The sequence below is a fragment of the Oncorhynchus gorbuscha genome, unplaced genomic scaffold (assembly GCF_021184085.1).
Source record: "Oncorhynchus gorbuscha isolate QuinsamMale2020 ecotype Even-year unplaced genomic scaffold, OgorEven_v1.0 Un_scaffold_2311, whole genome shotgun sequence".
Classification (NCBI taxonomy): domain Eukaryota; kingdom Metazoa; phylum Chordata; class Actinopteri; order Salmoniformes; family Salmonidae; genus Oncorhynchus; species Oncorhynchus gorbuscha.
The window spans coordinates 5,001-31,869 of NW_025746860.1; the positions used below are offsets into that span (position 1 = coordinate 5,001).

A 26,869-nucleotide genomic window follows, 5' to 3' on the forward strand; every position below is an offset into this window, starting at 1 on the left:
TTATAGTCTCTCTTCTCCAGCTCTATCAGTAGGTCATCTCTATTCTAGTCTCTCTTCTCCAGCTTCATCAGTAGGTCATCTCTATTATAGTCTCTCTTCTCCAGCTCTATCAGTAGGTCATCTCTATTCTAGTCTCTCTTCTCCAGCTCCATCAGTAGGTCATCTCTATTATAGTCTCTCTTCTCCAGCTCTATCAGTAGGTCATCTCTATTCTAGTCTCTCTTCTCCAGCTTCATCAGTAGGTCATCTCTATTATAGTCTCTCTTCTCCAGCTCTATCAGTAGGTCATCTCTATTCTAGTCTCTCTTCTCCAGCTCCATCAGTAGGTCATCTCTATTATAGTCTCTCTTCTCCAGCTCCATCAGTAGGTCATCTCTATTATAGTCTCTCTTCTACATCTCTATCAGTAGGTCATCTCTATTATAGTCTCTCTTCTCCAGCTCCATCAGTACGTCATCTCTATTATAGTCTCTCTTCTCCAGCTCCATCAGTAGGTCATCTCTATTATAGTCTCTCTTCTCCAGCTCCATCAGTAGGTCATCTCTATTATAGTCTCTCTTCTCCAGCTCCATCAGTAGGTCATCTCTATTATAGTCTCTCTTCTCCAGCTCTATCAGTAGGTCATCTCTATTCTAGTCTCTCTTCTCCAGCTTCATCAGTAGGTCATCTCTATTATAGTCTCTCTTCTCCAGCTCTATCAGTAGGTCATCTCTATTCTAGTCTCTCTTCTCCACCTCCATCAGTAGGTCATCTCTATTATAGTCTCTCTTCTCCAGCTCCATCAGTAGGTCATCTCTATTATAGTCTCTCTTCTACATCTCTATCAGTAGGTCATCTCTATTATAGTCTCTCTTCTCCAGCTCCATCAGTAGGTCATCTCTATTATAGTCTCTCTTCTCCAGCTCCATCAGTAGGTCATCTCTATTATAGTCTCTCTTCTCCAGCTCCATCAGTAAGTCATCTCTATTATAGTCTCTCTTCTCCAGCTCCATCAGTAGGTCATCTCTATTATAGTCTCTCTTCTCCAGCTCTATCAGTAGGTCATCTCTATTCTAGTCTCTCTTCTCCAGCTTCATCAGTAGGTCATCTCTATTATAGTCTCTCTTCTCCAGCTCTATCAGTAGGTCATCTCTATTCTAGTCTCTCTTCTCCAGCTCCATCAGTAGGTCATCTCTATTATAGTCTCTCTTCTCCAGCTCCATCAGTAGGTCATCTCTATTATAGTCTCTCTTCTACATCTCTATCAGTAGGTCATCTCTATTATAGTCTCTCTTCTCCAGCTCCATCAGTAGGTCATCTCTATTATAGTCTCTCTTCTCCAGCTCCATCAGTAGGTCATCTCTATTATAGTCTCTCTTCTCCAGCTCCATCAGTAGGTCATCTCTATTATAGTCTCTCTTCTCCAGCTCCATCAGTAGGTCATCTGTATTAAGATACTTAAAAGAAGGACGCAAACAAATTCTTTGTAATACCTACATGTTGGTGGCGCCCCTCTTTTGATCAAATCAACCCCCCCCATCTTCTCTCTCTCTCTAATCTTTCTCCCCCGACCCCCCCCCGATCCTACTACCCCTAACCCTAACCCTAACCCGATCCCCCCCCCCCCGATCCTACTAGATGCGTCAGGGAGCGTTCCTGGTGAATGCAGCGCGGGGAGGGCTGGTGGATGAGAAGGCCCTGGCTCAGGCCCTGAAGGAGGGGAGGATACGTGGCGCTGCCCTGGACGTGCACGAGATAGAACCCTTCAGGTGAGACACACAGTGCACGAGATAGAACCCTTCAGGTGAGACACACAGTGCACGAGATAGAACCCTTCAGGTGAGACACACAGTGCACGAGATAGAACCCTTCAGGTGAGACACACAGTGCACGAGATAGAACCCTTCAGGTGAGACACACAGTGCACGAGATAGAACCCTTCAGGTGAGACACACAGTGCACGAGATAGAACCCTTCAGGTGAGACACACAGTGCACGAGATAGAACCCTTCAGGTGAGACACACAGTGCACGAGATAGAACCCTTCAGGTGAGACACACAGTGCACGAGATAGAACCCTTCAGGTGAGACACACAGTGCACGAGATAGAACCCTTCAGGTGAGACACAGTGCACGAGATAGAACCCTTCAGGTGAGACACACAGTGCACGAGATAGAACCCTTCAGGTGAGACACACAGTGCACGAGATAGAACCCTTCAGGTGAGACACAGTGCACGAGATAGAATCCTTCAGGTGAGACACACAGTGCACGAGATAGAACCCTTCAGGTGAGACACAGTGCACGAGATAGAACCCTTCAGGTGAGACACAGTGCATGAATGAAAGTGACTGTCCCACTGGATGTCATAAGGTGAATGCACCAATTTGTAAGTCGCTCTGGATAAGAGCGTCTGCTAAATGACTTAAATGTAATGTAAATGTGAATGTACGAACACACACACACACACACACACACACACACACACACACACACACACACACACACACACACACACACACACACACACACACACACACACACACACACACACACACACACACACACACACACACACACACACACACACACACACACACACACACACACAAGTGGACGTCCTCTCTACAGAACCATTGAAGTGAGACACACAGTGGATGAGGATATAGTTAACCTGACAGTAACACCTCAGTATAGTTTACCTGACAGTAACACCTCAGTATAGTTTACCTGACAGTAACACCTCAGTATAGTTTACCTGACAGTAACACCTCAGTATAGTTTACCTGACAGTAACACCTCAGTATAGTTTACCTGACAGTAACACCTCAGTATAGTTTACCTGACAGTAACACCTCAGTATAGTTAACCTGATAGTACCACCTCAGTATAGTTAACCTGACAGTAACACCTCAGTATAGTTAACCTGACAGTAACACCTCAGTATAGTTTACCTGATAGTAACACCTCAGTATAGTTTACCTGATAGTACCACCTCAGTATAGTTAACCTGACAGTAACACCTCAGTAACACCTCAGTATAGTTAACCTGACAGTAACACCTCAGTAACACCTCAGTATAGTTAACCTGACAGTAACACCTCAGTATAGTTTACCTGACAGTAACACCTCAGTATAGTTTACCTGACAGTAACACCTCAGTATAGTTAACCTGATAGTACCACCTCAGTATAGTTTACCTGACAGTAACACCTCAGTATAGTTTACCTGACAGTAACACCTCAGTAACACCTCAGTATAGTTAACCTGATAGTAACACCTCAGTATAGTTAACCTGACAGTAACACCTCAGTATAGTTTACCTGACAGTAACACCTCAGTATAGTTAACCTGACAGTAACACCTCAGTATAGTTAACCTGATAGTAACACCTCAGTATAGTTAACCTGATAGTAACACCTCAGTATAGTTAACCTGACAGTAACACCTCAGTATAGTTAACCTGACAGTAACACCTCAGTATAGTTTACCTGATAATAACACCTCAGTATAGTTTACCTGACAGTAACACCTCAGTGTAGTTTACCTGACAGTAACACCTCAGTATAGTTTACCTGACAGTAACACCTCAGTATAGTTTACCTGACAGTAACACCTCAGTAACACCTCAGTATAGTTAACCTGACAGTAACACCTCAGTATAGTTAACCTGACAGTAACACCTCAGTATAGTTTACCTGACAGTAACACCTCAGTATAGTTTACCTGACAGTAACACCTCAGTATAGTTTACCTGACAGTAACACCTCAGTAACACCTCAGTATAGTTTACCTGATAGTAACACCTCAGTATAGTTAACCTGACAGTAACACCTCTTCCAGTGTCAGTGAGCTCTGTTGTCAGGGAGATATGTTGTCAGGGAGATATGTTGCCAGGGAGATATGTTGTCAGGGAGATATGTTGTCAGGGAGTTATGTTGTCAGGGAGATATGGTGTCAGGGAGTTATGTTGTCAGGGAGTTATGGTGTCAGGGAGTTATGGTGTCAGGGAGTTAGAACCCTTCAGGTGAGACACACAGTGCACGAGATAGAACCCTTCAGGTGAGACACACAGTGCACGAGATAGAACCCTTCAGGTGAGACACAGTGCACGAGATAGAACCCTTCAGGTGAGACACACAGTGCACGAGATAGAACCCTTCAGGTGAGACACACAGTGCACGAGATAGAACCCTTCAGGTGAGACACAGTGCACGAGATAGAATCCTTCAGGTGAGACACACAGTGCACGAGATAGAACCCTTCAGGTGAGACACAGTGCACGAGATAGAACCCTTCAGGTGAGACACAGTGCATGAATGTACGAACACACACACACACACACACACACACACACACACACACACACACACACACACACACACACACACAAGTGGACGTCCTCTCTATAGAACCATTGAAGTGAGACACACAGTGGATGAGGATATAGTTAACCTGACAGTAACACCTCAGTATAGTTTACCTGACAGTAACACCTCAGTATAGTTTACCTGACAGTAACACCTCAGTATAGTTAACCTGACAGTAACACCTCAGTATAGTTAACCTGACAGTAACACCTCAGTATAGTTTACCTGACAGTAACACCTCAGTATAGTTTACCTGACAGTAACACCTCAGTATAGTTTACCTGACAGTAACACCTCAGTATAGTTTACCTGACAGTAACACCTCAGTAACACCTCAGTATAGTTAACCTGACAGTAACACCTCAGTATAGTTAACCTGACAGTAACACCTCAGTATAGTTTACCTGACAGTAACACCTCAGTATAGTTTACCTGACAGTAACACCTCAGTATAGTTTACCTGACAGTAACACCTCAGTAACACCTCAGTATAGTTTACCTGATAGTAACACCTCAGTATAGTTAACCTGACAGTAACACCTCTTCCAGTGTCAGTGAGCTCTGTTGTCAGGGAGATATGTTGTCAGGGAGATATGTTGCCAGGGAGATATGTTGTCAGGGAGATATGTTGTCAGGGAGTTATGTTGTCAGGGAGATATGGTGTCAGGGAGTTATGTTGTCAGGGAGTTATGGTGTCAGGGAGTTATGGTGTCAGGGAGTTAGAACCCTTCAGGTGAGACACACAGTGCACGAGATAGAACCCTTCAGGTGAGACACACAGTGCACGAGATAGAACCCTTCAGGTGAGACACAGTGCACGAGATAGAACCCTTCAGGTGAGACACACAGTGCACGAGATAGAACCCTTCAGGTGAGACACACAGTGCACGAGATAGAACCCTTCAGGTGAGACACAGTGCACGAGATAGAATCCTTCAGGTGAGACACACAGTGCACGAGATAGAACCCTTCAGGTGAGACACAGTGCACGAGATAGAACCCTTCAGGTGAGACACAGTGCATGAATGTACGAACACACACACACACACACACACACACACACACAAGTGGACGTCCTCTCTATAGAACCATTGAAGTGAGACACACAGTGGATGAGGATATAGTTAACCTGACAGTAACACCTCAGTATAGTTTACCTGACAGTAACACCTCAGTATAGTTTACCTGACAGTAACACCTCAGTATAGTTAACCTGACAGTAACACCTCAGTATAGTTAACCTGACAGTAACACCTCAGTATAGTTTACCTGACAGTAACACCTCAGTATAGTTTACCTGACAGTAACACCTCAGTATAGTTTACCTGACAGTAACACCTCAGTATAGTTTACCTGACAGTAACACCTCAGTATAGTTAACCTGATAGTACCACCTCAGTATAGTTTACCTGACAGTAACACCTCAGTATAGTTAACCTGACAGTAACACCTCAGTATAGTTTACCTGATAGTAACACCTCAGTATAGTTTACCTGATAGTACCACCTCAGTATAGTTTACCTGACAGTAACACCTCAGTATAGTTAACCTGACAGTAACACCTCAGTAACACCTCAGTATAGTTAACCTGACAGTAACACCTCAGTAACACCTCAGTATAGTTTACCTGACAGTAACACCTCAGTATAGTTTACCTGACAGTAACACCTCAGTATAGTTAACCTGATAGTACCACCTCAGTATAGTTTACCTGACAGTAACACCTCAGTATAGTTTACCTGACAGTAACACCTCAGTAACACCTCAGTATAGTTAACCTGATAGTAACACCTCAGTATAGTTAACCTGACAGTAACACCTCAGTATAGTTTACCTGATAATAACACCTCAGTATAGTTTACCTGACAGTAACACCTCAGTATAGTTTACCTGACAGTAACACCTCAGTATAGTTTACCTGACAGTAACACCTCAGTATAGTTTACCTGACAGTAACACCTCAGTAACACCTCAGTATAGTTAACCTGACAGTAACACCTCAGTATAGTTAACCTGACAGTAACACCTCAGTATAGTTTACCTGACAGTAACACCTCAGTATAGTTTACCTGACAGTAACACCTCAGTATAGTTTACCTGACAGTAACACCTCAGTAACACCTCAGTATAGTTTACCTGATAGTAACACCTCAGTATAGTTAACCTGACAGTAACACCTCTTCCAGTGTCAGTGAGCTCTGTTGTCAGGGAGATATGTTGTCAGGGAGATATGTTGCCAGGGAGATATGTTGTCAGGGAGATATGTTGTCAGGGAGTTATGTTGTCAGGGAGTTATGGTGTCAGGGAGTTATGTTGTCAGGGAGTTATGTTGTCAGGGAGTTATGTTGTCAGGGAGATATGTTGTCAGGGAGATATGTTGTCAGGGAGTTATGTTCTCAGGGAGTTATGTTGTCAGGGAGATATGGTGTCAGGGAGTTATGTTGTCAGGGAGTTATGTTGTCAGGGAGTTATGGTGTCAGGGAGTTATGTTGTCAGGGAGATATGTTGTCAGGGAGTTATGGTGTCAGGGAGTTATGTTGTCAGGGAGATATGTTGTCAGGGAGTTATGTTGTCAGGGAGATATGTTGTCAGGGAGATATGTTGTCAGGGAGATATGTTGTCAGGGAGATATGTTGTCAGGGAGTTATGTTGTCAGGGAGATATGTTGTCAGGGAGATATGGTTCTACTGTGAACACACATCAACAAGATGTCAACAGAGGACCTGTAATCCCACACTACAGTGGCTCATATCAGTGACACCTTCACACACAACCCTTGGACCAGGGCACAGAGGGTGAGTTGGGAGGACTGAGGGAAGAAGAAGGAGAGGAAGTCTCAGCATCTGTTATCAGGGAAGGAGAGGAGATGAGAAGATGAAGAGAGGAGATGAAGAGAGGAAATGAAGAGAGGAAATGAAGAGAGGAGATGAAAGGAGGAGATGAGGGAAGGAGATTAGATGAAGAGGCCACTGCCTGATTTGGGTCTGATACTTGTTCTCTCTACAACCACCCCCCCCCCCACCCCCACCCCCAACCCTCCCCTCTCTCTAGTTTTGCTACAGGCCCTCTGAAGGATGCTCCCAACCTGATCTGTACACCACACACAGCCTGGTACAGTGAACAGGCTTCTCTGGAGATGAGAGAGGCAGCTGCCACCGAGATACGAAGAGCCATCAGCGGTACGCCTGTTCCCCAGCACCTCATTGGTCAGGAACCCTGTTCCCCAGCACCTCATTGGTCAGGAACCCTGTTCCCCAGCACCTCATTGGTCAGGAACCCTGTTCCCCAGCACCTCACTAGTCAGGAACCCTGTTCCCCAGCACCTCATTGGTCAGGAACCCTGTTCCCCAGCACCTCATTGGTCAGGAACCCTGTTCCCCAGCACAGAACTAGTCAGGAACCCTGTTCCCCAGCACCTCACTAGTCAGGAACCATGTTCCCCAGCACCTCATTAGTCAGGAACCCTGTTCCCCAGCAGGGTTGTAGTACACAACTTCAAACCAGACTTCATGTCAATAGTAGTGCACTATATAGGGAATAGGGCTGTAGTATAAAGTAGTGGACTATATAGGGAATAGGGCTGTAGTATAAAGTAGTGCACTATATAGGGAATAGGGCTGTAGTATAAAGTAGTGGACTATATAGGGAATAGGGCTGTAGTATAAAGTAGTGGACTATATAGGGAATAGGGCTGTAGTATAAAGTAGTGCACTATACAGGGAACAGGTTGCCATTTGGGATCCAACCCTTGCCTCCCAGATAACATCCACATTGTGAAATAACAACTTTAATGAGTGATTGTGTTGCTAGGCAACACTTCCGGTCAACCGTTTTAGAACACCTACTCATTCCAGGGTTTTTATTTTATTTGTTACTATTTTCTACATTGTAGAATAATAGTGAAAACAATAAAACTATGAAATAACACATGTGGAATCATGTAGTAACCAAACGAAAGTGTTAAACAAATCAAATATATATTTTATATTTGAGATTCTTCAAGTAGCCACCCTTTGCCTTGATGACAGCTTTGCACACTCTTGGCATTCTCTCAACCAGCTTCATGAGCTAGTCACCTGGAATGCATTTCAATTAACATGTGTGCCTTGTTATAAGTTAATTTGTGGAATTTATTTCCTTCTTAAGTTAACATCTACCCATCCCATAGTTAACATCTACCCATCCCATAGTTAACATCTACCCATCCCATAGTTAACATCTACCCATCTACCCATCCCATAGTTAACATCTACCCATCCCATAGTTAACATCTACCCATCCCATAGTTAACATCTACCCATCCCATAGTTAACATCTACCCATCCCATAGTTAACATCTACCCATCCCATAGTTAACATCTACCCATCCCATAGTTAACATCTACCCATCCCATAGTTAACATCTACCCATCCCATAGTTAACATCTACCCATCCCATAGTTAACATCTACCCATCCCATAGTTAACATCTACCCATCCCATAGCTAACATCTACCCATCCCATAGTTAACATCTACCCATCTACCCATCCCATAGTTAACATCTACCCATCCCATAGTTAACATCTACCCATCTACCCATCCCATAGTTAACATCTACCCATCCCATAGTTAACATCTACCCATCTACCCATCTACCCACCCCATAGTTAACATCTACCCATCCCATAGTTAACATCTACCCATCCCATAGTTAACATCTACCCATCCCATAGTTAACATCTACCCATCCCATAGTTAACATCTACCCATCTACCCATCCCATAGTTAACATCTACCCATCTACCCATCCCATAGTTAACATCTACCCATCTACCCATCTACCCACCCCATAGTTAACATCTACCCATCCCATAGTTAACATCTACCCATCCCATAGTTAACATCTACCCATCCCATAGTTAACATCTACCCATCCCATAGTTAACATCTACCCATCCCATAGTTAACATCTACCCATCCCATAGTTAACATCTACCCATCCCATAGTTAACATCTACCCATCTACCCACCCCATAGTTAACATCTACCCATCCCATAGTTAACATCTACCCATCTACCCATCTACCCATCCCATAGTTAACATCTACCCATCCCATAGTTAACATCTACCCATCTACCCATCCCATAGTTAACATCTACCCATCCCATAGTTAACATCTACCCACCCCATAGTTAACATCTACCCATCCCATAGTTAACATCTACCCATCTACCCATCCCATAGTTAACATCTACCCATCCCATAGTTAACATCTACCCACCCCATAGTTAACATCTACCCATCCCATAGTTAACATCTACCCATCTACCCACCCCATAGTTAACATCTACCCATCCCATAGCTAACATCTACCCATCTACCCATCCCATAGTTAACATCTACCCATCTACCCATCCCATAGTTAACATCTACCCATCTACCCATCCCATAGTTAACATCTACCCATCCCATAGTTAACATCTACCCATCTACCCATCCCATAGTTAACATCTACCCATCCCATAGTTAACATCTACCCATCCCATAGTTAACATCTACCCATCTACCCATCCCATAGTTAACATCTACCCATCCCATAGTTAACATCTACCCATCCCATAGTTAACATCTACCCACCCCATAGTTAACATCTACCCATAGTTAACATCTACCCATAGTTAACATCTACCCATAGTTAACATCTACCCATAGTTAACATCTACCCATAGTTAACATCTACCCATCTACCCATCCCATAGTTAACATCTACCCATCCCATAGTTAACATCTCTCCATCCCATAGTTAACATCTACCCATCCCATAGTTAACATCTACCCATCCCATAGTTAACATCTACCCATCCCATAGTTAACATCTACCCATCTACCCATCCCATGGTTAACATCTACCCACCCCATAGTTAACATCTACCCATCCCATAGTTAACATCTACCCATCCCATAGTTAACATCTACCCATCCCATAGTTAACATCTACCCATCCCATAGTTAACATCTACCCATCCCATAGCTAACATCTACCCATCCCATAGTTAACATCTACCCACCCCATAGTTAACATCTACCCATCTACCCATCCCATAGTTAACATCTACCCACCCCATAGTTAACATCTACCCATCTACCCATCCCATAGTTAACATCTACCCATCCCATAGTTAACATCTACCCATCCCATAGTTAACATCTACCCATCCCATAGTTAACATCTACCCATCCCATAGTTAACATCTACCCATCCCATAGTTAACATCTACCCATCCCATAGTTAACATCTACCCATCTACCCATCCCATAGTTAACATCTACCCATCTACCCATCCCATAGTTAACATCTACCCATCCCATAGTTAACATCTACCCATCCCATAGTTAACATCTACCCATCCCATAGCTAACATCTACCCATCTACCCATCCCATAGCTAACATCTACCCATCCCATAGTTAACATCTACCCATCTACCCATCTACCCATCCCATAGTTAACATCTACCCATCCCATAGTTAACATCTACCCATCCCATAGTTAACATCTACCCATCCCATAGTTAACATCTACCCATCTACCCATCCCATAGTTAACATCTACCCATCTACCCATCCCATAGTTAACATCTACCCATCCCATAGTTAACATCTACCCATCCCATAGTTAACATCTACCCATCCCATAGTTAACATCTACCCATCCCATAGCTAACATCTACCCATCTACCCATCCCATAGTTAACATCTACCCATCCCATAGTTAACATCTACCCATCCCATAGTTAACATCTACCCACCCCATAGTTAACATCTACCCATCCCATAGTTAACATCTACCCATCTACCCATCCCATAGTTAACATCTACCCATCCCATAGTTAACATCTACCCATCTACCCATCTACCCATCCCATAGTTAACATCTACCCATAGTTAACATCTACCCATCCCATAGTTAACATCTACCCACCCCATAGTTAACATCTACCCATCCCATAGTTGACATCTACCCATCTACCCATCTACCCACCCCATAGTTAACATCTACCCATAGTTAACATCTACCCATCCCATAGTTAACATCTACCCATCCCATAGCTAACATATCTCAATTCCTTCTTTATCATGTTTTAATCACTCTACAAGTTATGGCTTCATTTTGTCTGTGTGATGATTCAGGTTACCTCTCTCTGTCTCTCTCTTTACCTCTCTCTGTCTCTCTCTTTACCTCTCTCTGTCTTTACCTCTGTCTCTCTCTTTACCTCTCTCTCTGTCTTTACCTCCCTCTCTGTCTTTACCTCTCTCTGTCTCTCTCTTTACCTCTCTCTGTCTTTACCTCTCTCTGTCTCTCTCTTTACCTCTCTCTGTCTCTCTCTTTACCTCTCTCTGTCTCTCTCTTTACCTCTCTCTGTCTTTACCTCTCTCTGTCTCTCTCTTTACCTCTCTCTGTCTCTCTCTTTACCTCTCTCTGTCTCTCTCTTTACCTCTCTCTGTCTCTCTCTTTACCTCTCTCTGTCTCTCTCTTTACCTCTCTCTCTGTCTCTCTCTTTACCTCTCTCTCTCTCTCTGTCTTTACCTCTCTCTCTCTCTCTCTCTCTTTACCTCTCTCTGTCTCTCTTTACCTCTCTCTGTCTCTCTTTACCTCTCTCTGTCTCTCTCTTACCTCTCTCTGTCTCTCTCTCTGTCTCTCTTTACCTCTCTCTGTCTCTCTTTACCTCTCTCTGTCTCTCTTTACCTCTCTCTGTCTCTCTTTACCTCTCTCTGTCTCTCTCTTTACCTCTCTCTGTCTCTCTCTTTACCTCTCTCTGTCTCTGTCTTTACCTCTCTCTCTGTCTTTACCTCTCTCTCTGTCTTTACCTCTCTCTGTCTTTACCTCTCTCTCTGTCTTTACCTCTCTCTGTCTTTACCTCTCTCTCTGTCTCTCTTTACCTCTCTCTGTCTCTCTTTACCTCTCTCTCTCTCTGTCTTTACCTCTCTCTGTCTCTGTCTTTACCTCTCTCTCTGTCTTTACCTCTCTCTGTCTTTACCTCTCTCTGTCTTTCTCTCTCTCTCTCTTTACCCCTCTCTCTCTCTGTCTTTACCTCTCTCTCTGTCTTTACCTCTCTCTCTGTCTTTTACCTCTCTCTGTCTCTCTCTTTACCTCTCTCTGTCTCTCTCTTTACCTCTCTCTGTCTCTGTCTTTACCTCTCTCTCTGTCTTTACCTCTCTCTCTGTCTTTACCTCTCTCTGTCTTTACCTCTCTCTCTGTCTCTCTCTTTACCTCTCTCTGTCTTTTACCTCTCTCTGTCTCTCTCTTTGCCTCTCTCTGTCTCTGTCTTTACCTCCCTCTCTGTCTTTACCTCTCTCTCTGTCTTTACCTCTCTCTGTCTCTCTCTTTACCTCTCTCTCTCTCTCTCTCTTTACCTCTCTCTGTCTTTTACCTCTCTCTGTCTCTCTCTTTACCTCTCTCTGTCTCTGTCTTTACCTCTCTCTCTGTCTTTACCTCTCTCTGTCTCTCTCTTTACCTCTCTCTGTCTCTCTCTTTACCTCTCTCTCTCTCTGTCTTTACCTCTCTCTGTCTCTGTCTTTACCTCTCTCTGTCTTTACCTCTCTCTGTCTCTCTCTTTACCTCTCTCTCTGTCTCTCTCTTTACCTCTCTCTGTCTTTACCTCTCTCTGTCTCTCTCTTTACCTCTCTCTCTCTGTCTTTACCTCTCTCTCTGTCTTTACCTCTCTCTCTGTCTTTTACCTCTCTCTGTCTCTCTCTTTACCTCTCTCTGTCTCTCTCTTTACCTCTCTCTGTCTCTCTCTTTACCTCTCTCTGTCTCTGTCTTTACCTCTCTCTCTGTCTTTACCTCTCTCTCTGTCTTTACCTCTCTCTGTCTTTACCTCTCTCTCTGTCTCTCTCTTTACCTCTCTCTCTGTCTCTCTCTTTACCTCTCTCTGTCTCTGTCTTTACCTCCCTCTCTCTCTTTTTCTCTCTCTCTGTCTTTACCTCTCTCTCTCTCTCTCTTTACCTCTCTCTGTCTCTCTCTTTACCTCTCTCTCTGTCTCTCTCTTTACCTCTCTCTGTCTCTGTCTTTACCTCCCTCTCTCTCTTTTTCTCTCTCTCTCTCTTTACCTCTCTCTCTCTGTCTTTACCTCTCTCTGTCTCTCTTTACCTCTCTCTCTCTCTGTCTTTACCTCTCTCTGTCTCTCTTTACCTCTCTCTGTCTTTACCTCTCTCTCTCCATGTTTCTAAATCTATCTCCCTCTCCTCCCTCCATCTTCCCACTTTCTCTCTCTCTCCCTCCCTCTCTCCATCGCAGGCCGCATCCCTGACAGCCTAAGAAACTGTGTGAATAAGGAGTTCTTTGTGACCACAGGACCGTGGGCAGTAATGGACCAGCAAGGTGTCCACCCAGAGCTCAATGGCACCGCCTACAGGTAGGCTGAGGAAGCATAGCGACAAGTGTGACATCGACTGTGTGTGTTTTGCTTCAGGATGATCCCTTACACACACACACACACACACACACACACACACACACACACACACACACACACACACACACACACACACACACACACACACACACACACACACACACACACACACACATATATACATATACACACACACACACACACACACACACACACACACACACACACACACACACACACACACACACACACACACACACACACACACACACACACACACACACACACACACACACACACACACACACACACAAACACACACACACACATACATACACACACACACACACACATACATACATACATACACACATACACACACATACACACACACATCATGTTACACTCCTTCCAGTAGGTTTTAACTCCAAACCTGTTCCTGGAGAGATACCCTCCTTCCTGTAGGTTTTAACTCCAAACCTGTTCCTGGAGAGATACCCTCCTTCCTGTAGGTTTTAACTCCAAACCTGTTCCTGGAGAGATACCCTCCTTCCTGTAGGTTTTAACTCCAAACCTGTTCCTGGAGAGATACCCTCCTTCCTGTAGGTTTTAACTCCAAACCTGTTCCTGGAGAGATACCCTCCTTCCTGTAGGTTTTAGCTCCAACCCTGTTCCTGGAGAAAGACCCTCCTGTAGGTTTTAACTCCAACCCTGTTCCTGGAGAGATACCCTCCTGTAGGTTTTAACTCCAACCCTGTTCCTGGAGAGATACCCTCCTGTAGGTTTTAACTCCAACCCTGTTCCTGGAGAGATACCATTTTAACAGGACAGCTCAAGTAACAGGACAGCTGTAGTAACAGGGTCTAGTAACAGGGTAACAGGGTCTAGTAACATGGTAACAGGGTCAAGTAACTGGGTAACAGGGTCTAGTAACAGGGTAACAGGGTCTAGTAACAGGGTAACAGGGTCTAGTAACAGGGTAACAGGGTCTAGTAACAGGGTAACAGGGTAACAGGGTCTAGTAACAGGGTAACAGGGTCTAGTAACAGGGTAACAGGGTAACAGGGTCTAGTAACAGGGTAACAGGGTCTAGTAACAGGGTAACAGGGTCTAGTATCAGGGTAACAGGGTCTAGTAACAGGGTAACAGGGTCTAGTATCAGGGTAACAGGGTCTAGTAACAGGGTAACAGGGTCTCGTAACAGGGTAACAGGGTAACAGGGTCTAGTAACAGGGTAACAGGGTCTAGTAACAGGGTAACAGGGTCTCGTAACAGGGTAACAGGGTAACAGGGTCTAGTAACAGGGTAACAGGGTCTAGTAACAGGGTAACAGGGTCTAGTAACAGGGTAACAGGGTCTAGTAACAGGGTAACAGGGTCTAGTAACAGGGTAACAGGGTCTAGTAACAGGGTCTAGTAACAGGGTCTAGTAACAGGGTAACAGGGTCTAGTAACAGGGTAACAGGGTCTAGTAACAGGGTAACAGGGTCTAGTAACAGGGTAACAGGGTCTAGTAACAGGGTCTAGTAACAGGGTAACAGGGTAACAGGGTCTAGTAACAGGGTAGCAGGGTCTAGTAACGGGGTAACAGGGTCTAGTAACAGGGTAACAGGGTAGCAGGGTCTAGTAACAGGGTAACAGGGTCTAGTAACAGGGTAACAGGGTCTAGTAACAGGGTAACAGGGTCTAGTAACAGGGTAACAGGTTCTAGTAACAGGGTCTAGTAACAGGGTCTAGTAACAGGGTAACAGGGTCTAGTAACAGGGTAACAGGGTCTCGTAACAGGGTCTAGTAACAGGGTAACAGGGTCTAGTAACAGGGTAACAGGGTCTCGTAACAGGGTAACAGGGTAACAGGGTCTAGTAACAGGGTAACAGGGTCTAGTAACAGGGTCTAGTAACAGGGTCTAGTAACAGGGTCTAGTAACAGGGTAACAGGGTCTAGTAACAGGGTAACAGGGTAACAGGGTCTAGTAACAGGGTAACAGGGTAACAGGGTCTAGTAACAGGGTAACAGGGTCTAGTATCGGGGTAACAGGGTCTAGTAACAGGGTAACAGGGTAACAGGGTAACAGGGTCTAGTAACAGGGTAACAGGGTCTAGTAACAGGGTAACAGGGTCTAGTAACAGGGTAACAGGGTCTAGTAACAGGGTAACAGGGTAACAGGGTCTATTAACAGGGTAACAGGGTAACAGGGTCTAGTAACAGGGTAACAGGGTAACAGGGTCTAGTAACAGGGTAACAGGGTAACAGGGTAACAGGGTAACAGGGTCTAGTAACAGGGTAACAGGGTAACAGGGTAACAGGGTAACAGGGTCTAGTAACAGGGTAACAGGGTCTAGTAACAGGGTAACAGGGTCTAGTAACAGGGTAACAGGGTAACAGGGTGTAGTATCAGGGTAACAGGGTAACAGGGTAACAGGGTAACAGGGTCTAGTATCAGGGTAACAGGGTAACAGGGTAACAGGGTAACAGGGTCTAGTATCAGGGTAACAGGGTAACAGGGTAACAGGGTCTAGTATCAGGGTAACAGGGTAACAGGGTAACAGGGTAACAGGGTCTAGTAACAGGGTAACAGGGTCTAGTATCAGGGTAACAGGGTCTAGTATCAGGGTAACAGGGTCTAGTAACAGGGTAACAGGGTAACAGGGTCTAGTATCAGGGTAACAGGGTCTAGTAACAGGGTAACAGGGTAACAGGGTAACAGGGTCTAGTATCAGGGTAACAGGGTCTAGTATCAGGGTAACAGGGTCTAGTATCAGGGTAACAGGGTCTAGTAACAGGGTAACAGGGTAACAGGGTAACAGGGTCTAGTAACAGGGTAACAGGGTAACAGGGTAACAGGGTAACAGGGTAACAGGGTCTAGTAACAGGGTAACAGGGTAACAGGGTCTAGTAACAGGGTAACAGGGTAACAGGGTAACAGGGTAACAGGGTAACAGGGTCTAGTAACAGGGTAACAGGGTAACAGGGTAACAGGGTAACAGGGTAACAGGGTTGGAGAGCCCTGATAGAGTGTTAACCTCGTACTCCTTCACCATGTGACCTCCCTGGATGTTGATCTGATCTCAGTCTGTCCACCTCCGTGTGCTTCTCTCACACAGCCAAGCCAACCAAACTCTGCACGCCCTAACAACCGGGGTTCCTCAAGACAAAATGTAGTACCTATTGGCACTCAGGTAAATACTGTGTGATGATCCGGGGCCTCTTTCTGCCAGGCCTGGATATACTACAACCGTAGAAATATAATCTATAGAACTGTTCTTCCCATTCATTCTACAGAATGTATTTCTATGATTAGAACCTCCCTGTTTCTCACCCTTTTTGCTGTGGACTGTAATGTTGTTACTGCCCTCTGGTCTGTTCTCTTAAAACATTCCTTTAATGTAGAAATAAACCAACTTCTGAGTCGATTTGACTTCCTTCCGCAGGGCTCTATTCAACCATTACTCCTCTGTGCTCCCTGTGGAGCTTAAGGCGACAACAAGTCCACACTTGTTGCATAGATTTAATACGCTATACCATTAGATAGACCAACCCCCTCTACCATTAGACAGACCAACCCCCTCTACCATTAGATAGACCAACCCCCTCTACCATTAGACAGACCAACCCCCTCTACCATTAGACAGACCAACCCCCTCTTCCATTAGACAGACCGACCCCCTCTACCATTAGACAGACCAACTCCCTCTACCATTAGACAGACCGACCCCCTCTACCATTAGACAGACCAACCCCCTCTTCCATTAGACAGACCGACCCCTCTACCATTAGACAGACCAACCCCCTCTACCATTAGACAGACCAACCCCATCTACCATTAGACAGACCAACCCCTCTACCATTAGACAGATCAACTCCCTCTACCATTAGACAGACCAACCCCTCTACCATTAGACAGACCAACCCCTCTACCATTAGACAGACCAACCCCCTCTACCATTAGACAGACCAACCCCTCTATCATTAGATAGACCTACTCTCTCTTCCATTAGACAGACCAACCCCTCTACCATTAGACAGACCGACCCCCTCTACCATTAGACAGACCAACCCCCTCTACCATTAGACAGACCAACCCCCTCTACCATTAGACATACCAACCCCTCTACCATTAGATAGACCAACTCCCTCTTCCATTAGACAGACCAACCCCCTCTACCATTAGACAGACCGACCCCCTCTACCATTAGACAGACCAACCCCTCTACCATTAGACAGACCAACCCCTCTACCATTAGACAGACCGACCCCTCTACCATTAGACAGACCAACCCCTCTACCATTAGACAGACCACCCCCTCTACCATTAGACAGACTGACCCCCTCTTCCATTAGACAGACCAACCCCTCTACCATTTGACAGACCGACCCCCTCTACCATTAGACAGACCAACCCCTCTACCATTTGACAGACCGACCCCCTCTACCATTAGACAGACCGACCCCTCTACCATTTGACAGACCGACCCCCTCTACCATTAGACAGACCAACCCCTGTACCATTTGACAGACCGACCCCCTCTACCATTTGACAGACCGACCCCCTCTTCCACTAAGCAGATCTAGATGTTGACACTAGTAGGAGGAGGTGTGTGGTTCAGGAAGCATGACGTCACCTACATGACTTCCGTCGTTCACATGGACAATCTGCTTCTTGCTTGTTCAATTCCAGATATGTGTGTTTGCACTGAACATATTTGTTTCAGTGTGATGAGAGAGAGAGAGAGAGAGATAGAGAGAGAGACAGAGAGACAGAGAGACAGAGAGACGGAGAGAGAGATGTGTCTCTGGGTGAAGACAGGTCTTCTACTACTCTGATGTCTGTCCTCATCACTCAGGAATCTTCAGCTCTGGGCTGCTTTGCTATTGCCTGCCTGAACTACAGATGACCTTTGACCCTGACCTCTAACCTCCTTCTCCCTAGGTACCCGCCGGGCATGATGGGCATGGCTCCAGGGGTGATCCCGGGTGGCTTAGAGGGGATGGTGCCAGGGGGGGTACCAATCGCCCATACCCTGCCCTCTGGTACCCATCCGTCCCAGGCCCCCTCGCCCAACCAGCCAGCCTCCAAACACTGTCACGGAGAGACCAGAGAGAACCTTACCGAGCAATAGAACCCTGACCGCCAGCATAGCAGCCAGCCAACCAGCCAGCAGAGAGGACAATAACAACAGTGCCACAGGAAGAAGAGCTGCTGCCTTGGCAGCAGAGGAAGAGCATCATGCCCCTCAACACCTCCTCAAACTCAACCAGTAGAGAGGACACCAACAACAACAACAACAGGAAGAGCATCATGCTCCTCAACACCTCCTCAAACTCAACCAGTAGAGAGGACAACAACAACAACAACAACAGGAAGAGCATCATGCTCCTCAACACCTCCTCAAACTCAACCAGTAGAGAAGACAACAACAGGAAGAGCATCATGCTCCTCAACACCTCCTCAAACTCAACCAGTAGAGAAGACAACAACAACAACAACAACAACAGGAAGAGCATCATGCTCCTCAACACCTCCTCAAACTCAACCAGTAGAGAGGACAACAACAACAACAACAACAGGAAGAGCATCATGCTCCTCAACACCTCCTCAAACTCAACCAGTAGAGAGGACAACAACAACAACAACAACAACAGGAAGAGCATCATGCTCCTCAACACCTCCTCAAACTCAACCAGTAGAGAGGACAACAACAACAACAACAGGAAGAGCAACATGCTCCTCAACACCTCCTCAAACTCAACCAGTAGAGAGGACAACAACAACAACATCAACAACAGGAAACTCAAGCTACACTCACAACCAACTCAAGTTTTAAAAAACACAAACAAAAAGCGTCCACCTGAAGTTTGGACCAATCAGACACGGAACACCACGGTATTTACTGTCAGTCCTGGGAATAAACCACCGAACTGCGAATGAGGAAGCAGTCACTTCACGGATTTGTACTTTACGTTTTAGTTTTGACTGTCCCGTTGGTCGGTACGGTCGGTACGGTCTCTTTAGGTTCACTACCAACTACTACAGTACTCATTTTATTTTGTAACGTGCCCATGTGGTCCGTTGTCCGAGTCCAGTGTTAGCTGTCTATCACCGTCGTATGGTGGCAAGCAGAGAGGAGACTGACAGTCCCGCCCACACCTCAGAGCATCATGGGAAGACTTCCTGACCAATGGGAGAACATGAGACATCACCCCCTAATCCTTTGACCCCTTGAACCCCCCCCCCCCTCTGCCTCCTCCTGCCCTCCTTATGTAACGTGTATTGTCAGGTCTCCAACTCTCAACCTAGAGAGGAACCAGGCTATGAGGGGTGGCCAGTCCTCTTCTGGCTGTGCCGGGTGGAGATTATAACAGAACATGGCCAAGATGTTCAAATGTTCATAAATGACCAGCATGGTCGAATAATAATAAGGCAGAACAGTTGAAACTGGAGCAGCAGCACGGCCAGGTGGACTGGGGACAGCAAGGAGTCATCATGTCAGGTAGTCCTGAGGCATGGTCCTAGGGCTCAGGTCCTCCGAGAGAGAGAAAGAAAGAGAGAAGGAGAGAATTAGAGAGAGCACAATTAAATTCACACAGGACACCGAATAGGACAGGAGAAGTACTCCAGATATAACAAACTGACCCTAGCCCCCGACACAAACTACTGCAGCATAAATACTGGAGGCTGAGACAGGAGGGTCAGGAGACACTGTGGCCCCATCCGAGGACACCCCGGACAGGAAGTATATAACCCCACCCACTTTGCCAAAGCACAGCCCCCACACCACTAGAGGTATATCTTCAACCACCAACTTACCCTCCTGAGTTAAGGCCGAGTATAGCCCACAAAGATCCCAGGACACCACAGCATCCCAGGACACCACAGCAACCCAGGACGGACACCACAGCAGCCCAGGACACCACAGCAGCCCAGGACTGACACCACAGCAGCCCAGGACTGACACCACAGCAGCCCAGGACGGACACCACAGCAGCCCAGGACAGACACCACAGCAGCCCAGGACGGACACCACAGCAGCCCAGGACACCACAGCAGCCCAGGACACCACAGCAGCCCAGGACGGACACCACAGCAGCCCAGGACGGACACCACAGCAGCCCAGGACGGACACCACAGCAGCCCAGGACGGACACCACAGCAGCCCAGGACACCACAGCAGCCCAGGACACCACAGGTGGATGCTGTGGATTGAGACAGCCAATGCAACAACAAAAAAAATTATATCTTTTAAACAGGCAGATTTGACGGGGATATATTTTAATTGACTTTGCTAATTGAATTTCCGTGGGGGTCACGGACATCGACTCTAGGGGGTTAAAAATTGCACAGCTGACAGAAGCGCGATGGGATTGAATCCACATTAATAACACATTAATAACACATTAATAACACATTAATAACACATTAATAACACATTAATAACACATTAATAACACATTAATAACACATTAATAACACATCTTTAATACATTATTATGGCAATGGTAAGTTCCAAGGTAAAACCTGACGTCCAGATCAGTCAGTGTTCAACAACATGTGTATCTCCAACGGTCTGATGGTAGCTAATCGTTATCAGACATATTGGGAGTTGAGTTGCACACGGCGCTCCAGAGACAACAGGAGTCAGTTCGGTTTTATTACGGAGGGACTCCACTCCTCTCAGAGATTTTAGGATTCAATCTGATGGCGAATTATAAGCATTGTGTTTTTTTTTTTAAATGCCATTTCTGATTGAGCGGCGTTTACCGTGAATGGGATCTCCACGGACGCAGTAACGTTACCTTAACAAGCTGTCGACAGCGTTTATACAGATTGAATCCCTCCCTCCCTTCATCTGCCTCTCTCTCTCCCTTCATCTGCCTCTCTCTCTCTCTCGCTGTCTCTCTCTCCCTTCATCTGCCTCTGCCTCTCTCTCTCTGTCTCTCTCTCCCTTCATCTCTCTCTCTGTCTCGCTCTCTCTCTGTCTCTCTCTCCCTTCATCTGTCTCTCTCTCTCTCTCCCTTCATCTCTCTCTCTCTCTCTCTCCCTCTCTCCCTTCATCTGTCTCTCTCTCCCTCTCTCCCTTCATCTGTCTCTGTCTCTCTCTCCCTTCATCTCTCTCTCTCTCTCTCCCTTCATCTGTCTCTCTCTCTCTCTCTCTCTCTCTCTCCCTCTCTCCCTTCATCTGCCTCTCTCTCTCTCCCTTCATCTTTCTCTCTCTCTCTCCCTTCATCTGTCTCTCTCTCTCTCCCTCTCTCCCTTCATCTGCCTCTCTCTCTCTCTCTCTCTGTCTCTCTCTCTCCCTTCATCTGTCTCTCTCTCTGTCTCTCTCTCTCTCTCCCTTCATCTGTCTCTCTCTGTCTCTCTCCCTTCATCTGCCTCTCTCTCTCTCTCCCTTCATCTTTCTCTCTCTCTCTCCCTTCATCTGTCTCTCTCTCTCTCTCCCTCTCTCCCTTCATCTGCCTCTCTCTCTCTCTCTCTCTCTCTCTCTGTCTCTCTCTCTCTCTCTCTCTCTCCCTTCATCTGTCTCTCTCTCTGTCTCTCTCTCTCTCTCCCTCTCTCTCTCTCTGTCTCTCTCCCTCACTCTCTCTCTCTGAACCTCAACATGAAGCTGGACTATTCCCTCAGATAGCCCTGTGTCTATCCTGAAAGACGGTGTGTGACACATCTCACTGTCAGCAAGAGGAGAGGACGTCATTTGCTGTTCATTATTGGATAAGAATACATTTTGTGCAGCTGATAAACAATGTTTATTATTCACTAAAGAGGATGTTTGGGATTTTAACTGTTTTTGCAAGAGGACACCGTGTCTGTTTTTCTCTCTGTTTGGCAAAATAACATTTTTTGATGGGTCTCCTTGTAAATGGACAAGCAAGTCTGACTAACTCTCTCTCTCTATTGACGGCGAAAGGAAACCGCTTGTGACTCTCCCAGCGGGGCGATTTAGTTGTGTCGAGCCCCACTACACATCTCTGATTGATTGATCTCTTGTGATCAGGAAAAAGGGTTCAAGCTCAACTTTCATTTCCTTTTATGACTCAGGAAAACAGCCTTTTTTTGCAGATATCATTTCCCCTCCCAAAAATTGCTTCCAATAATGTGGGTAGTTCTGGATATTCTCCCTCTTTACTCCATTGTGGTATTTTTATATAATGAGGCACATCCCCCATTTTTCGGTGTTTTGCTAGATTTGTCCTGTTAGATTTGTATCGCCTAGTTCAATGTTCCTATAACCCATTAGTCCCCATGTGATCCCTCCATCCTTCTCCTCTCTTCTTCGTGCTATTGGAAGGACGTTGCTATTTACTCTACTATAAAACGGGTAGTTTTGATCCTGAATGCTGATTGGTTGATAGCCATTAGTTATTCACGATAATACATAAATGCCTGTTAAAAAGTTCCATTGGAATTAACTCTGCACTCGGTCAGAGTACTAGGAAACTGTGTCCCAGCAATAGCAAAAGAAGAGACAGTCAGCCAGCAGTAGGTTTTATTTTAGTGTGAATATTTGTTACTTGTGCAAGGTGATAATTTATCATTCAGTGCGGCTCAAATAAAATAAAAATGATTGAGATTTAGCTGTGTGTGTGTGTGAGATTGTTTAAAAGTGTATGACTCCGTCACCCTGGAGTGGCAGGGTAGCTGGTTAGAGCGTTGGACTAGTAACCGAAAGGTTGCTGGATTGAATCCCCGAGCTGACAAGGTAAAAATCTGTCGTTCTGCCACTGAACAAGGAAGTTAACCCCACAGTTCCCCAGTAGGCTGTCATTGTAAATAAGAATAATTTGTTCTTAACTGATTTAAATAAAGGTTACACACACACCATACTGACTCAATTTAACTGACTTGCCTTGTTAAATAAAGGTTACACACCACACTGACCCAAAAGTTATTTTGTTGGCGTTTGCGTATGTCCCCATTACCAGTAAAACATAATGAAAACCTATTTCTTTCACTTACTTGCTGTGCTGTTTCATTGTTCAGTCGTTTCATTCTCAACCAGGATTTCCATGGAACGCCGTTTGGATCTTTGCGTGTCAAAAAAATGATACACGTGTCAAATAATCTTGTTGACCAATCAGGACCTGGATATGACCGTCTCAGGGAAGCTCATCTCATGACTGTACGTCACATAATAATTTATACACAGACATACATCTGCTGTATTCATAAACACTGAACAAACATCTTAAACGTAACATGTAGTGTTGGTCAATTGTTTCACGAGTTGAAATAAAAAGTCCTCCTCCCAAAAAATGAAATACAAAAAACATATGTCTTGTTTACATCCCTGATAGTGAGCATTTATCCTTTGCCAAGATTATCAATCCACCTGAGGCAAGAAGCTGATTTAAACAGCATGATCATTACACAGGAGCACCTTGTGCTGGGGACCACGTGTAACCATGCCAGCCCAGAACCGCCACATCTGGCTTCTTCACCTGTGGGATCGTCTGAGACCAGCCACCCCCGCACAGCTGATGAAACTGTGTGTTTTGCACAAACTGTCAGAAACCGTCTCAGGGAAGCTCATCTGCGTGTTTGTCCTCCTCACCAGGGTCTTGACCAGACTGCAAATGCTCACCACTGGCATGCTGTCGAAGTGTGGTCTTCATGAATGAATCCCGTTTTCAACTGTACCGGGCAGATGGCAGAGTGTATATTTAGGAAACGTATTCCTTGCCACCCATTCTAAAATGAACTGCAACTCTTCGTGGAAGTAATTTCAGTCGCTGTAGTAGCTGACGTGTATAGTGTTGAGTCAACCACATACATATACACACTGGCTTTACTCATTGCATGTCGTTAGTAAAGATTTTTAAAAGTAAAGGGGCCTAGACAGCTGCCCTGGGGAATTCCTGATTCTACCTGGATTATGTTGGAGAGACTTCCATTAAAGAACACTCTCTGTGTTCTGTTAGACAGGTAACTCTTTATTCACAATATAGCAGGGGGTGAAAAGCCATAAAGCATTCTTCTAGCAAGAGACTGGTCGATAATGTCAAAAGCCGCCCTGGAGTCTAAAAAAAACATTCCCCACATTATCTATTTATCATCAATTTCTCTCAGCCAATCATCCGTCAATTCTCTAAGTGCTGTGCTTGTTGAATGTCCTTCCCTATAAGTGTGCTGAAAGTCTGTTGTCAATTTGTTTACTGTAAAATAGTATCTGGTCAAACACCATTTTTTTCAGAGGTTTACTAAGGGTTGGTAACAGGCTGATTGGTTGTCTATTTGAGCCTTTAAAGGGGGCTTTACTATTATTAGGTAGCGGAATTACTTTTGCTTCCCTCCAGGTCTGAGGGCACAAACTTTCTAGTAGGGTTAGATTTCAGTCAGGTTTCAAGACTAGTCATTCAACTGAGACTGCTCTCCTCTGTATCACGGAGGCGCTCCGCACTGCTAAAGCTAACTCTCTCTCCTCTGCTCTCATCCTTCTAGATCTATCGGCTGCCTTCGATACTGTGAACCATCAGATCCTCCTCTCCACCCTCTCCGAGTTGGGCATCTCCGGCGCGGCCCACGCTTGGATTGCGTCCTACCTGACAGGTCGCTCCTACCAGGTGGCGTGGCGAGAATTTGTCTCCTCACCACGCGCTCTCACCACTGGTGTCCCCCAGGGCTCTGTTCTTGGCCCTCTCCTATTCTCGCTATACACCAAGTCACTTGGCTCTGTCATAACCTCACATGGTCTCTCTTATCATTGCTATGCAGACGACACACAATTAATCTTCTCCTTTCCCCCTTCTGATGACCAGGTGGCGAATCGCATCTCTGCATGTCTGGCAGACATATCAGTGTGGATGACGGATCACCACCTCAAGCTGAACCTCGGCAAGACGGAGCTGCTCTTCCTCCCGGGGAAGGACTGCCCGTTCCATGATCTCGCCATCACGGTCGACAACTCCATTGTGTCCTCCTCCCAGAGCGCCAAGAACCTTGGCGTGATCCTGGACAACACCCTGTCGTTCTCAACTAACATCAAGGCGGTGGCCCGTTCCTGTAGGTTCATGCTCTACAACATCCGCAGAGTACGACCCTGCCTCACACAGGAAGCGGCGCAGGTCCTAATCCAGGCACTTGTCATCTCCCGTCTGGATTACTGCAACTCGCTGTTGGCTGGGCTCCCTGCCTGTGCCATTAAACCCCTTCAACTCATCCAGAACGCCGCAGCCCGTCTGGTGTTCAACCTTCCCAAGTTCTCTCACGTCACCCCGCTCCTCCGTTCTCTCCACTGGCTTCCAGTTGAAGCTCGCATCCGCTACAAGACCATGGTGCTTGCCTACGGAGCTGTGAGGGGAACGGCACCTCAGTACCTCCAGGCTCTGATCAGGCCCTACACCCAAACAAGGGCACTGCGTTCATCCACCTCTGGCCTGCTCGCCTCCCTACCACTGAGGAAGTACAGCTCCCGCTCAGCCCAGTCAAAACTGTTCGCTGCCCTGGCCCCCCAATGGTGGAACAAACTCCCTCACGACGCCAGGACAGCGGAGTCAATCACCACCTTCCGGAGACACCTGAAACCCCACCTCTTTAAGGAATACCTAGGATAGGTTAAGTAATCCCTCTCACCCCACCCCCCTAAGTTTTAGATGCACTATTGTTAAGTGACTGTCCCACTGGATGTCATAAGGTGAATGCACCAATTTGTAAGTCGCTCTGGATAAGAGCGTCTGCTAAATGACTTAAATGTAAATGTAAATGTAAGATATCGCAAAAAGGAGTTGCAATATCGTCCACTATTATCCTCAGTATTTTTCCATACAAATGGTTTAGACCCCGGTGGCTTGTCATTGTTGATAGACAATGGTTTTCACCTCTTCCACATTCACATAACAGAATTCTAAATTACAACGCTTGTCTTTCATAATTTGGTCAGATATACTTGGACGTGTAGGGTCAGTGGTTGTTGCTGACATGTCATGCCTAAGTTTGCTAATCTTGCCAATGAAAAAAATCATTAAAGTAGTTGGCAATATCAGTGGGTTTTGTGATGAATGAGCCATCTGATTCAATGAATGACGGAGCTGAGTTTGCCCTTTTACCCAAAATGTCATTTAAGTTGATCCAAAGCTTTTTACATTTACATTTTACATTCTTTATATAATGTATCTTTGTTTCATAGTGTAGT

At 45.7% G+C, this 26,869-nt stretch overlaps 2 protein-coding genes across 5 annotated transcripts; both read left to right on the forward strand.

Moving 5' to 3' along the window:
• The first annotated feature begins 1,591 nt into the window (after positions 1-1,591).
• LOC124025628 (C-terminal-binding protein 2-like) lies at positions 1,592-18,877 on the forward strand. 2 transcript variants are annotated; one of them, XM_046338975.1, is made up of 5 exons: positions 1,592-1,748; positions 7,401-7,528; positions 13,629-13,746; positions 16,850-16,924; positions 18,676-18,813. In XM_046338975.1, exons 1-4 carry the CDS (start codon positions 1,618-1,620, stop codon positions 16,905-16,907), a joined length of 435 nt encoding a protein of 144 aa, XP_046194931.1. In that variant the 5' UTR covers positions 1,592-1,617; the 3' UTR covers positions 16,908-16,924; positions 18,676-18,813. The 2 variants fall into 2 exon arrangements, with proteins under 2 accessions (XP_046194931.1, XP_046194930.1); XM_046338974.1 differs by lacking the exon at positions 16,850-16,924 and having other exon boundaries at positions 18,676-18,877.
• Positions 18,878-18,972: 95 nt separating this feature from the next.
• On the forward strand, positions 18,973-19,674 carry LOC124025627 (GATA zinc finger domain-containing protein 15-like). Of its 3 annotated transcripts, none has more exons than XM_046338971.1 (2): positions 18,973-19,447; positions 19,508-19,674. In XM_046338971.1, the coding sequence occupies exons 1-2, from the start codon at positions 18,973-18,975 to the stop codon at positions 19,672-19,674; spliced, it is 642 nt and encodes a 213-aa protein (XP_046194927.1). The 3 variants fall into 3 exon arrangements, with proteins under 3 accessions (XP_046194927.1, XP_046194928.1, XP_046194929.1); XM_046338972.1 differs by having other exon boundaries at positions 18,973-19,437; positions 19,507-19,674; XM_046338973.1 differs by having other exon boundaries at positions 18,973-19,362; positions 19,507-19,674.
• The last annotated feature ends 7,195 nt before the right edge of the window (positions 19,675-26,869 follow it).

Excerpts from the sequence above, each read along its gene's own strand:
- LOC124025627 (XM_046338971.1), top strand. The coding sequence starts at position 18,973 with ATGCCCCTCAACACCTCCTCAAACTCAACCAGTAGAGAGGACACCAAC. Across the intron at positions 19,448-19,507 it reads CAGTAGAGAGGACAACAACA|ACAACAACAACAACATCAAC; the intron begins ACAACAACAGGA and ends CCAGTAGAGAGG.
- LOC124025628 (XM_046338974.1), top strand. The coding sequence starts at position 1,618 with ATGCGTCAGGGAGCGTTCCTGGTGAATGCAGCGCGGGGAGGGCTGGTG. Across the intron at positions 7,529-13,628 it reads GATACGAAGAGCCATCAGCG|GCCGCATCCCTGACAGCCTA; the intron begins GTACGCCTGTTC and ends TCTCCATCGCAG. Across the intron at positions 13,747-18,675 it reads CTCAATGGCACCGCCTACAG|GTACCCGCCGGGCATGATGG; the intron begins GTAGGCTGAGGA and ends CCTTCTCCCTAG.